The following is a 13,068-nucleotide window of genomic DNA, read 5'->3' as shown; positions in this document are numbered from 1 at the left end:
GTCAGTTACAGAATTTTTGTATTAAGGTTTTCTTCCAGGAAACTTCTTCAGCTAATTGGAAATGTACTTTACAGMTTGATCTTTCAGAATATGCTAAATAATTAATTTTCAAACCTTTCAGGACTACCTTCCTCTTAAAAACAGGTTGTTAATTTGGCTCAAACTGCTATGAATCTTAACGTTTCTAGCCTGTGTGTTATATTTCCCCATCCCTGCGGAGGTTCTTAGGATTCCTATCATTTAGGAGGGGGATTCACCTCACAAACTTAGGCATTTAATTTCAGGTGTTTGCATAGAGGTATTTACATATGRAAGGTGCCTATGCTCTCAGAATAAATCACGGAGACCTAGATTTACAACTAGCTGATTCTAAGGGTGTGATTCAGTTATCAGGTGCCTAATGCCATTTGACATGCCTTAGGATGCTGAATACTAGGATTTAGAGAATATTAATTAAATAATTAATACTGATGTAATGGGCTGGCACATAAGACACAGGACTCTTAAGATTCTTTGGAAGGGCTGCCTAATTGCTAAGCAGGATGCTCCACAGAATCTCAAGSGGTACCAGATACCTATACAAAGGTACTAACTGAAGAGTGTCCTAGGATATATTCAGTTTATAAAATAGAGGTGTTTAAGAGTTGAATAGCACTTTAGACTCCACTGACAGCACTGATTTGACTAAGGGTTTGACTGACACATAGACATACAGTGCCATTTGAGAYGTCTTAAGGTAGGCTGTATGACCTTCAAYTGCCATTAGAAGGATAGTCAAACCAGAATTTTTTTTCACAGTAGTTTCACAGCAGTTACTTTCTGCTCTATTCTTCATGGATAAATAGAATAGGTTATTCTTGTGATATTCTCTGCACAAATACAAATGGTTCTCTTTTTTCCCCATGGATTAAATCTGCTAGACTTCCATTCATTCTTGCCACTTTTTCCTAGACTGTCTTCTGTTGGTCCACAATTTTCTTAAAGAATGTTACTCAGTTGAGGCCTTAGCAGTGCAAGTCAGACTCCTTGTAGGATGTTTGYTTCTTTGCAAACAAGATGTTACTAGCTCATGTTCACTCTGTGATCAACAATAATTGCCACATCTCTAGACACAAAAATCTTGCCTCACCAGTTATGCCTCCTCCTGAATTTGGATAGGTATAATTAGCTGTATAGTTGTATCTTTACTTGTCCACACTGACTTTTATAGGTTTTCTTCAGATCCATTTTGCCCATTTGACAAGATCATTTTTAACTCCAATGCTARGCTTCAATATGCTTGCAGTTCCTCCAATACTTTTACCATCCCTCCCAGCTTTATGTCATTAGCTATATTCTTTTTCATGCTTACTGTTTCTGCCTAGTTGTAACTATGGGAACAGATTTCTCCATTTGAATAAGTTACATGAGATTATACAGTACTGCTCCTTCATGGAGGATAGGAGAAATAACAACTCCAAAAGCTGTTTATGGCATGACTCTGAAGTCTGCTTTTAGTTTTATACAAAGTGCAACTGTATTGAAATCTCTGAAATGTTCACTAGATATTGTACTCAAAGAATTAGTATCTTGCCTTGAGACGCTAATAGCCTCAAAGCCAAAAAAAAATATGCTAGACTTATTTTCCACAAAAATATAGAAACTGGCCCTAATTATTWTCAGGAACATAAAAAATGAGGGTCTTGAGAAGAAATGGGAAGGGACTCTGCTGGCTTTATCCACCAGATTGACTAGTATGTTTCAGGCTTAGCATTAGATGTGCTGTTTTGAGAAATAAATGTGCTAATTCCCTTGCATAGAAATATTTGTCATAAAAATTCAAAATTTTTTAGATCTTATACCAAAACAACAGTAGATGTAGTATCCTTTCTTGAACAGTGACAAAAAATATATGCTTCAGAAAATGGTAGAAGAAACACAGAGTGGTTTGTTCTCCATGACAATCTCATCCTAGTCCCTACTCTCAAACTTAGAAACTTACTAGTGTCTTACACCCTGACACATGAGATTTTACATTCCTTCTGAAAATTTATTGGAAAGAACTGTTATGATTCTCAGTATTCCATTAGCCATATAAATGTCTACCCTTAGTTTTTATTTTTTCTTCATTCTCTTTCAGATTTGTCTCATAGCTTTTTGGATTTCTTTTTTTTCTTAAATTTAACAGATCTCTCTCATGTCTAAATTATTAAACCATTTTTTTACTGAAATACTTCAAACTGAACGAAAAAGTGGTTTTGGACTGTCATCAAAACATCCCTTATATGAAGTTCTCTGTATTGTCATTGTTGTCCAAAAAGCTGCTCTACAAAAGTAYATCCAGTCTTGTGGAGGGTCCTGACTGCCAAAGGTGACACTAGCTGCAGAAGGGAGAGATACAGGATTGAAGTACCTTTTTTTCTTTCTGCTAAAAACGATTAAAAAAAAAAAAGCTTCATTTGCAATGACAACCAAAGATGGCAGCAGTTGACAATACCCCTCATATTAATTTCACTCCCATCACTATATATATTTTGTTCTGAAATGCAGCTAGTGTTTCTGTGTACTTTGAAACAGATGCTGCGTCCAAAGAGTGGGTGAAGTGATGCTTATAAACATAACAAAGCTGTGCTTCATTTGTTCTAGTGCTCTGGGATAGAAGGAACAGCACAATTCCAATGTCTGTCTTGGACTGAAAATGCAGAGGTCCCAAACAAYGGCCCCCACTGGTGATGACTTTCTGTGTTGCTTTGGTCTTGTCACACATAGCAACATTTTAATATGCTGATGTCTAATGTTAAGCACGTAAATCCATGCTGTGCTTTGTCAGAAGAGGTCCAGTGCTGTAAGGTACTGGAATTTCTTGTTACTTTTTCAAGGGAACAAGAAGGAGGCAACSCAGGGAGTTCATTCTTTGGCATCTTAACAATGATGACAAAATGCATTGGCTATGCATACAATACTATTTAGTAACATCAGTACAAATCAAGATATAAAAGGTATTATATTCACTGTGCAACAACAAAACAAACATGCCCTGAAAAGCTGTAGGGAGGTGTTCAAAAATATGTGGCTTTTTGACCTAGTACGCCATAGCATACTCTGTATGATCAGCAACCCTGCAGGCTACAGTTAAAATGATGATTCAGAGGTGAACGACTTTGTACTTATTTAAATCATAGATATTTAGGTGCCTGGTTAAATACCACGCACACACACACACACGCACACACAAACAGAAAAATGCAGCAAGAAAAACTATTTCATGGATATCTGCATAAAAACTTTATGAAGTAAATCATCTCCTTAGCCAATCACTGAACACACTGCTAAGACTATGTTGATAATGATTAATAAAGTAGTAATTGTACACAAAGAAGTTAAGCACTGAATAGACAAATGATGATACTTGCCTGTGGCAAAGACAACATTCTTTGACACCAGTCTGTATTCCACAATAGAGAACTGAGGAAGTTCAATCCTTTCTACACCAGTGACAGCATTATCTCCACCTCGCCAATAGAACTCAATGTCATCGGTTGTGTAGCCATCTGCAGACAAAGTATGAGGACAAGGTGGAAGAAACAGYAGAGTCTAATGGAGCTTCAGGCATAGTATAGGTGGCTTGTCATTTGAGACAATTAAAGAATTAGAACAGCTGGAACGGTGTATGGTATTTTGGTATGTATGTCTGTGTCTTTTGGTATGTATGCTAGCATTCAGAGAAGCTCTCCTGAAGAGCTGTTCCATTACAATCTACACAGAAATCTGAGGCAAACTACTCCGATTTCTTCTTTTTCAGTATCAGTCTCATGAAATCTACAAAGGATGAATGGTGCCTATGAGCCAGAAAATACTACGCATTACCAGTTCCAGGGTAATCTCCAAGATCGCAGAATAGTGTGAATTAAGACATCCTATGTATCTAGAACCAAAATCAAGTGCACTCCCACACCAATAATTATCAGAAAAAGAAGGATTATTCTATGAATGCAGACAAACATAGTTGCACAGGTATTTCCCACTCATACTAAAGAGTGTGAGTGGCACCATTTTCATTAGCTTCTGCAGCAGAGGACTGCAGTATTTTCTGTATAAGGCACACAACCTTCAGTCAGCAGCAGAAAAGGAGCAGGAGCTCCTGAAGCTCAAGCATACATCTGAATATTCCAGTTATAGGACATGACTAGGTTGAAGAGAGAATCTATTTCTGTGTAGAACAGAATTCCAAAYCATAAATGGAGCCTATCTGAAGGCCCAGGGGGTCCTGCAGCAAGACCATCCATGCATAATAAAGCACATTGAAGGAAAATTGTACCACAGTGTTTGCTCTCTTTAAAATGAATCTGATTAAAATATGAACATTCATTCTCTTGTGTTGAAGAAAAGCATCCAGGCACCGCCTCTGGAATAATAAACCGTTTCATTCTGTCCTACATCCATTTTTCTCTATCACATTTGCAAAACAGAAATGAATGACCCCTTATATATTAAAAACCGCCAAATAAGCAAAAAGTAAAAAAAAAAAAATACAAAGTGCTAATTAAACAATTACTTAATGGTTAAAGACAGCAATGTAACTATTCTAAAGATGTTTTAAAGGAAAAATGCCCCACATCTGAACTATGTTTTGCATGCATCTTCTGATATACATACAGCTTTCTATTTCCARAGTACAGTTCTGTTCATCTAATGGGTATCTTCTCAAGTCCATCATACAAGCTGCAGTGGTTGTGATTCTGAAATAAGAGCATCAAATAAAATTACCACCCATCCAGGTGTTTTTGTCAAGTGAGAACGGTTTGAATAATGGCTTACAATAATTGAGAATCTGGTCCACATTTTTGTGAATGTGTAAAAACATTGAGTAGTAGCTTACTACAAGAGTGGTTACATTGATTTAAATGGAACAACTCGCTGTAACTCACATTTATTGACCAGTCCCTTTGGGGTTCAATAGACCTATCTGCATGTGTAAATACATACAAAACAATTGCTGAGATTAAACAACATGACTTTATACAAGAAAATGTGAAATGATAAAAGTCTGCTACAAATGGCAAAATGATTCAAGCAGYGTGAGCAACTGATTTTTGTGTGGTATTTGTAGAAAAAAAAGGTAAACTGCAATGCTGAAAAGATGTTGTTAAGTCCAACAAGATGTTTTGTTTCAAAGACAAGTATGTTTCTCTTCTTTTCAAAATTTAATTGAAAGAGATTTTACAATAAAGAGTCATACTGAATTTTATATTTTTCCCCAAAGTCAGAATATAATTTTGCTTTTTTTATTTCCAGTGTAGGCAATATAGCAAAATCAAGATGAATTTGTGAAACATCTCAATATTGATGAATCTACATTTTTTATCCAGCTCTTTTGTGTCCAAAGTAAGAGCCAGCAATACACATACACAATGAAAACAAGTACATTAACAGCTGCACATAGCATTTGCATTTTTTTAATTAATGGCTTTATATATTTGTACTAACTTTTAGACAGCTATAACCACGCAAACTAGCTCATGATTCATCTTCAGTATATTTCAGTGTTCTGCTGAATCATAGCCTTCCTCAAGAGTATGTACATCACTGTGCATCATTTTCTTTATAATGCCTTCAGGTTAATTTCACATTTAAATTGTCTTCTGTGTTTGACTAGGCCCATTCCTCACTGATCTTTAACAAGGCATGGACTCCGTACGCAGTTAATTCCTAAACAAATTCCATTAGCAAAAATTTATGCTAATAACACAAGGGGAGAAATCCTTTAAATATACCTCTAAAAGCTGGAACCATCAGTGTTAAGGTTTTGTCCATGTGTTTTCTCAATTTTGAAACTTACTATTTAATCCCTTTAACTTCCTAACTGACAGGCTCGTAATTTGGTAGACTAGATTGAAATTCAGGAGCAGGAAAATCTTTTAGGTGTGTTTTTTCATTTCTTTCACACTAAAAAACTCTGCTGTTATTATGAATACCTTACCTAATTCTCCTGGAATAGAAATGAAAGTATGCTTATATTTTGCATGTAAGTTATTTCAGGTGGATAGGTTCACCTAACACCCAAAGGAAAGGAGTGAGATCATTAGAACTGATTTGTAGGACAACAGAAGATAGACTAGAAGGTCCTTTTGCAATAAAATATTTTAATTTCTTTGCACAGGGCCACAAAAGCAATGGATGGGCCAGGAGAAAGAAAATCTCGAGGATCTGAGCATATATTCAGCATATCTTCTCATTTGCATTCCTACTGGTAGTCAGTGAGAAAGGTCTATACCCGGTCTTTGTCCTTCCTAGATATACTTATGGCATGGTCATGACTTCATTACTGCTGTCCACTCTGAGCTGTCCTCTGCATGCCCTCTATGTTAGCCCCCCAAAGTTTTTAGGTACCAAGTATTGTATCATAGGAGGATACTTTAGGTCAGCCCTTCTACCTGGTCCTCCAGCTACCTGTTGGCAGATGCTCTGGTTCCTCTGTTGACACATGTCCCTGTGGGCTAGAATAGTTTGCAAACAGCAATTTCTCAGCTGCTCTGTGGTTTAGCAGGTTGTTTTCTCTACACTGAATGATTGCAAGTGCCTTTCTGAACCCTCAAGCATGGCGCTAGAGACAGGGCTATTAGTTATGGAGATGAATGTCTCTCCAGTATTAGTAGCTCTAGCTAAGCCTAGGATCTTAGAGGAGAAAAGTTAACCTTAAATCTGTAATCACTGATGAACATATTAAATAACAAACTTAGCAGTTATTATCTTTACAAAGCCATACTGATTATGCAATCAAATGATCTTGCCTCTGAGTCAACTGATAATTGTGCTGCAAGCAAAGCTATCAGGCACACTTGGGCAATGTAACTATGAGGTTTCTATCCCATGTTTTAGTACATTCAGCTATATTGAACGAGGGCTCATTTAAGATCCTGCAATAGAAAATAAATGAGCTAAATGGATACAAGTGTGAGGGTGATACAAGGAATTCCAACTGTTATGTTGTATAATTAGTTTTAAATGCCACCCATATAGAAATATGCATTTATAAATGATTAATATGTCAAATTTATTAAAAATTATGCAGCTTGCAAACTTTCATTCAACATATTAATTGCCTTATGACTTTTTAAGGAATGTGTTTTGATTTTAGTTTGTCCATGTACCACAGTGGTTCTGTTTGACAAGTTCCAGTACCATAAGTTGCACATTCTTTCCAAGGACTGGCTTACACAACTGCAAAATGTGTATTTTTAATTTCACAGAGATCTACTAAAAAAAGAAGATACAGATAGATATGAGTAGAAATAGATTTACTATATTTACTCAAAGTTATTACAGTTCCCTTCTGAATGAAATTTCAAGTAAAAAAAATTAACTTGCACAAATGCTCACTGAAAGCAAATGTTAATTGCTCAGATTTGTGCATGCTCCTGAAAAGAACAGGTTTATTTCTTATGGGATGGGATGATCCCTGGCCCAGGAGGACAATAAGGTTTCAAGAACTCATCATCACAGCATTGACAGGGAAACAACTACATGAGCCAGACAAAGAAAGCTGTACACAGATACGCATGCATTTGGGTGAAAACAACACACAGAAGAAACATTTTTGATTGTTTAAAATTCCCCAGTCCAGATATCTGTTTTCTGTATATGGTTTCTCTTATTTTTTTCTGCTACTTTATTGCTGGACTGATTATACTTAGTTTATATTGATATATTGCATAGAGACGCCCATCGCTGAAATGCTAGGTGATGTTACATAAACAATAACAGAAAGCTATGTTTACAATTTAAATTAGTTTAAGCAACATAAATACTATTTTGTGACAGGGTCACAGTTCTGATTGCTTATTTGACCCTCTTTTCATCTTGATGCAGAAATGCATTCTTCCAATAATGAACAGAACCAAGGCCAGTTGCATTGTCTGACCAAACACAACTAATTGCCTCACTTTGCAAGTATCCATCATGTTTTATGTATGGGTGACAACTACATGAATAATCCTTTCAGACAAAAAAAAATATATTCCTCCACTCTCTCTATTTATAACATTCAACTTTGTAGTGCCTGAGAACAACAGATCTATACACAGCAAGCTCGCAGGCAGTCAGAAAGACTCTATTTTTGATCCCAGCATATAAATGTCATTATGTGTGTTTTATTCTATTATGAACAAACCTGTTCTATAGTCATATGCTTTGTATATTGCTATGAACAAGGTGGGATAAAATCAGTATAATGCCCAAAGCAAAAAATTGCCCAGTAATGGGTTGAACTTCAAAAAGCTACAGATCCATTCCCCCATGTTCACAGCCTTTTGCTGTTGCAGCAAACTGTTTTTTCTGAAGTAGGGAGAAACCTGAGATAACTGAAGGTTAAGTCTTTCAAAACTATGAAAAAATCTAAATTATTCAGAATAGAACACGGAAACAGCGTAGCCCAGCTATCACTTTTATTACATATTTTTTGAGGATCTGCTTTGCTCAGTGGATATTTTATAATACCTTTTTACCCCTAAAATTTGCCTTTCTATTCTCACTGACCCTGTGTTTTGTGGCACATATGAAAAACTCCAGGTTCCGGTTCCCAGTCCATAGTATGAATCATTGTCTCCAGACAGTGGCTTGAGGCCAATGTCATTTRGCTATTCATAAGCCACAAGAAGTTAGTCTAGCAGTAGAGCAATGCAAAGTCTTAAAGTCTTTAGATCAAGGGAGCTAATGTTCACAGATATTTTCTTCCTTCTTGTAATAGTATCTTGTATTTTGCCAAGATTTAATTTCAGACAGTTGTCCTTCATTAAGCAGCCGCTTGCTCTCACATGCAGCAAAATCTGATCATGAATATTGCTTGTGTCCAGAACAAAGAAAATGGGAAAAAGATTGCTGCATCAAGTGAGTGCAATCTGCTTATGGACATTCACATTTTGCAGAAGAAGAGTCTAATTTATTCAAATACACTATTTTATGACAAATAATCTTCACCTGAAAGACTTTAAATATTTTTAGAGTGAGACAGRAAGATTTTTGTACAATGTTATGATCACAAGAGCTCTAATCTCTGTAACTTCTTTATCTCTTTGCTTGTGGGGATGGTTCTTGAGACAGAGTAAAGGGAACAAAAAGATCTTACTTCTTTTTTTAACGTTTAAGTATCTGCAGCATTCAATACTGGGTACAAAGTATACAAGATGAAAGCTTAAATTTGCTAAAACAGTTAATTCTGAAAACATCATTTCCTGAACATGCTGGGTTTCTTCAAGGCTTCATAGTAGGTTGAGTATGTTTTCTCTAGAGAGTCTCACCTAACTATCACCCATATATAGCATATAATAGGAGTTAAAGAGGTGAGGGGTCAAAACCCAAGTCAGGTAAAAGATTGAACCACTGATAAAAAACAAAAGCAGATAAAATAATGATGCAAGAAACACAACCCATCTGCCCCACTTTTCAGATCTGATTCACTTTTGTACTGGGCATTCTTTGCCCCACACTGCCATGTGCAGCAGCCCTGAGTATTATCTGTGCTTAAAAATACAAGAAACTTCCTATGATGGAAATGGAGACTTGTTTTGTTGGTATACTTCGAACCACTGAATCAAACAGAATAACCCGTCCAAACAGAAGGACGTTTTGATACTATTGAGTCTCTTGCTAGTGTAATAATGTTTAAGTGAATGATTTTGTGTCATTCCTAACCACAAAAGCTATGAGAAAAAAAAAGAATAAATAAAAGCATAGGTCAAGGCTAAAATAGGTAAAGAGAAGGATAGTGCAAGGTCACTTTATACCTCTGTGTTAAAATATAAAACATTGCAATGCTGGTCCTTGTTTGAAGGAACTGTTGAAGTAAAACCAGCCATGTTTAACTAGTTGTTTTCAATTAACCGGGGTTATTTGTGATTTTCTTTTTCTTCATAGACTACAGACACATCAAAAGACGACATAAGCACTCACATTCAGTCTTACCGCCTGTGTTTTGAATGAAATTTTCAGGTTTGCAATGAATGCTTGCCTTTCTGCTTTCTACTGCCACTGGGCTTTCCAGATATGGTGACTCTACATAAACAGATAAAACCTGACTGAAGACGCTCCTGGCAAAATTAAGAAACATTGAGTGTGTCATTTATTTTCTACGGGCATCTTTCAGAGTTGCAGGGAAGGTTACATAATATGCTACACAATGTTTGTAATAACCTTGTACCAGGAAACAAATATCAACAATACATAACAATGGGTATGAAATCTTCATCATAAAAGTACAGACCTGAGGCCGTAAAGCACCGTTCCATCTGGGTGAAGGCGAATCATTCGATTTTTCACAGTAACGCCATGCACAAATGATTTCTTGTCATTTAAGAAGTAAGTGTCAGGCACCCAGAGTTGATCTGCCACTCGATTATCAAGCGTGAGGTTGAGAGGTATGCCAGCATAAGCCAGTCTCTTATCTCTCCAGTACTGTTGAAAATACATAGTCAAAGTATAATCCTAGAGAGGGAAAAAGAAAGAATCACAATAGTCAATCATATTTTGCATAACTTGAAAAATAATCATTTTTTTCTGTTGCTAGTCAATTTTGCTGGTTTGGTTTAATGTATTTTTAATATTTTCTTGCAAAAATAATGATTAATCAAAATATTCAATATTTCTAACAGTTTTAAAATAATTTTACCATTTCAAGAGCCATCCTGGTCTAAGCAGTATTTCAAGATCTTAAGAAATTCAGCTACTATTGTTATCTTTTGTCCTTTTTTTCCATGTACCTACATCCCTGAAGATTACCTGAAATTATATGTTTRTGGAATGCTAAACTAGATATTCAGTAAATGTTGTCATCTTTCCCATGTTTAAAACCGATAGATGAACTGAAAAACATTTCAAATAATTTAAAGCGGTATTCAAAATCACACCTGGAAAATAAGCTGGATAGATGCTGTTTATATGTGTGCCTTTTCTGAAACTGCATCTTGCAGTGGCATAAAGATTTTCTCATCTGGCTACACCAGGAGTTAGACAAGCAGTAAACTGTAGCACAGGTCCTACAAGAGTAAAGGCTTGGTTTTCATAATTTTGTAAATAAAGGTCTATGTTGTCTGCTAAGGGCTCTGATAACTAACTTAAGAGCCTACAGATAGATCTAGAAGCTTAATTTTATTCGTGTATTTTAAAAATATTTCCTGAATTTCAGAATTTACTAATTTGACTTGGTCATATGTTAATAAAGCTACATTGAAACACTCTGGAAAGTCGTAAGACAATATGCCTCATTTGTTAGCAGCATGGTATTAAAAAAGAGTATAAAAATGTATTGGAACATATCAAAGTTAAGCATCAGCAAATTGAAAAAAAAATGTGAATTTGATAGCAAAATTTCCTGTCAGAATAGAGAAATCTTTATGTTCCTTTGTGGAAGGACATTTTCACTTTTAGAAAACTTATTTATRTTGCATAAGACAAAACAGGTTAACATCTGAAAATATTACTTTCTTACATATGAAAATGAATGTTCCAAATTAAAGAAAACATTGCTTTTAGTCTGATAATGCCATGTTTTATAGTGAAAAAAAAGGAGGCTGTTAAGTACAGGTCATTAAAACCCTGATTTTCAAATTATAGAAGTGCTTTAAACAATAAAACCCTTCATGAAACACTGAGAAATTTATGTGATCTCCAAACCCATTTAAATATTTAGCAGCAGGTGTGCAAGCCACAGGATACCTGCATTTGCATCTGCTTCTACAAGCTGGCGACACAAAACCCTTTAGGCTTGCTGCTTGTTTGGGAAAAGGATGCTCAGTGGTTCTAAGTACGACTGTTGGGAATGGTCCATTCCTGTAATGGGTTTCACGTGGAGACAACCCAATTTCAGGCATCGATCCTGCCTGCGCTCCTCTCAACCCCTAAAGCCTTTCTTTGAAATCAAATGAAATTTCAGAATGCCTTTCACATGCAGAGCCTTTCTGGGTTTTTATTTAGTGATTCATTTTCTTTAATGAGGTAGCTGCTGTAGCTTTAAAAAATCAATTTTAATTGCTTAGAAAATAAATCATTATAAGTATCAAGGACAAGCTGCTCCCTTTTTAAGAAARTATTAAGAGACCTTTGAAAACGAAGGACCCACTAACGGGAGAAAAGGAGGTCTTGTGGAACTGGCTGAATGTAAGCTCCTTCTTTAAAACCCAGATCTGACACGACTGCTCAGAAGAATTTGCTCCAATCTTTTTGTTGAAAGCTTTCATCTGTAGGACTAATCATCACCGCTCATCATGAACAAGGTATGTGTTACACTCAGAGCACATCCCTCGCTCCCATTAGCACATCAGGAAGACCACATCTCTCCACATGATCTGTGCAACTAATTTTCTGACATTGATGCACTGGAATGAATATCTTTCACCAGTTCAGTTTTGGCTTAATTAAAGCTTGTTTCTATTAACATTTAAAATTTGCTATGTGCTTGGCTTTTTAAATGCTTTGCACATCAATGTCAAGAGACTGGGGATTATAAAAGCAGCAGACACAAATGCAATAGACCAAAAGTTCACTACATAGAAATGCACAATGTATATTAAAATAATCAAAATTGAAATAAAGTAGTAGAGTGTCACTGTATTGCACTGAAATAAGTGGAACCTGCTAGCGCTAAAATACAATGGAGGCAGTACATCTGAAAAGAAAAGAGCTTTAGGCTAGGTTCCTTTTTCCTTTGGCATGAAATAAAATACATGCTAACAGCTAATGAATGGAGTAATTAACTAGCTAAGTGAAACATATGTAACAATACAAGCAGTAATACTCTGTCATTATATTTGTTTATTCAACTAAAGTTTACTGTGTCAGGGAACAACAGAGAAAGGACTTTAAAAACCACATGCAGAAACAGCAACATACAACAAACATCAGGAATTTTCAGCATCTTGACTGAAAAAAACCCTTCCAAAATACTTTCTAAGGTACAAATTTCATCAACAGTTTCTCAAATATCCTTCACTTCTTATTTCATCTTAACTTAAATAAAAACATCTCTCTATATGCATACTAATGTATATGACTATTTTTATGTAAGGTAAATAGTGATACTCCATCTAGTTACTTGGT

General features: G+C 35.7%; 1 protein-coding gene across 1 annotated transcript in view; it reads right to left on the bottom strand.

Annotated features, from left to right (window-relative positions):
• Window positions 1-10,657, bottom strand: part of GABRB3 (gamma-aminobutyric acid type A receptor subunit beta3) — a 30,817-nt gene extending 20,160 nt beyond the window's left edge. Inside the window, exons 1-4 of the mRNA XM_085321603.1 lie at window positions 10,643-10,657; window positions 10,238-10,458; window positions 4,636-4,718; window positions 3,393-3,530 (exon numbers count right to left, since the gene is read on the bottom strand). Of these exons, the coding sequence (XP_085177729.1) occupies window positions 3,393-3,530; window positions 4,636-4,718; window positions 10,238-10,458; window positions 10,643-10,657 (457 nt within the window). The remainder of the gene's footprint in view (window positions 1-3,392; window positions 3,531-4,635; window positions 4,719-10,237; window positions 10,459-10,642) is intronic.
• Between the last annotated feature and the right edge of the window lie 2,411 nt (window positions 10,658-13,068).

The sequence above is a fragment of the Rhea americana genome, unplaced genomic scaffold, assembly GCF_003343005.1.
Source record: "Rhea americana isolate MKP2758 unplaced genomic scaffold, rheAme1 scaffold_7, whole genome shotgun sequence".
NCBI lineage: Eukaryota > Metazoa > Chordata > Aves > Rheiformes > Rheidae > Rhea > Rhea americana.
This window is presented reverse-complemented; position numbering and strand designations above follow the sequence as displayed.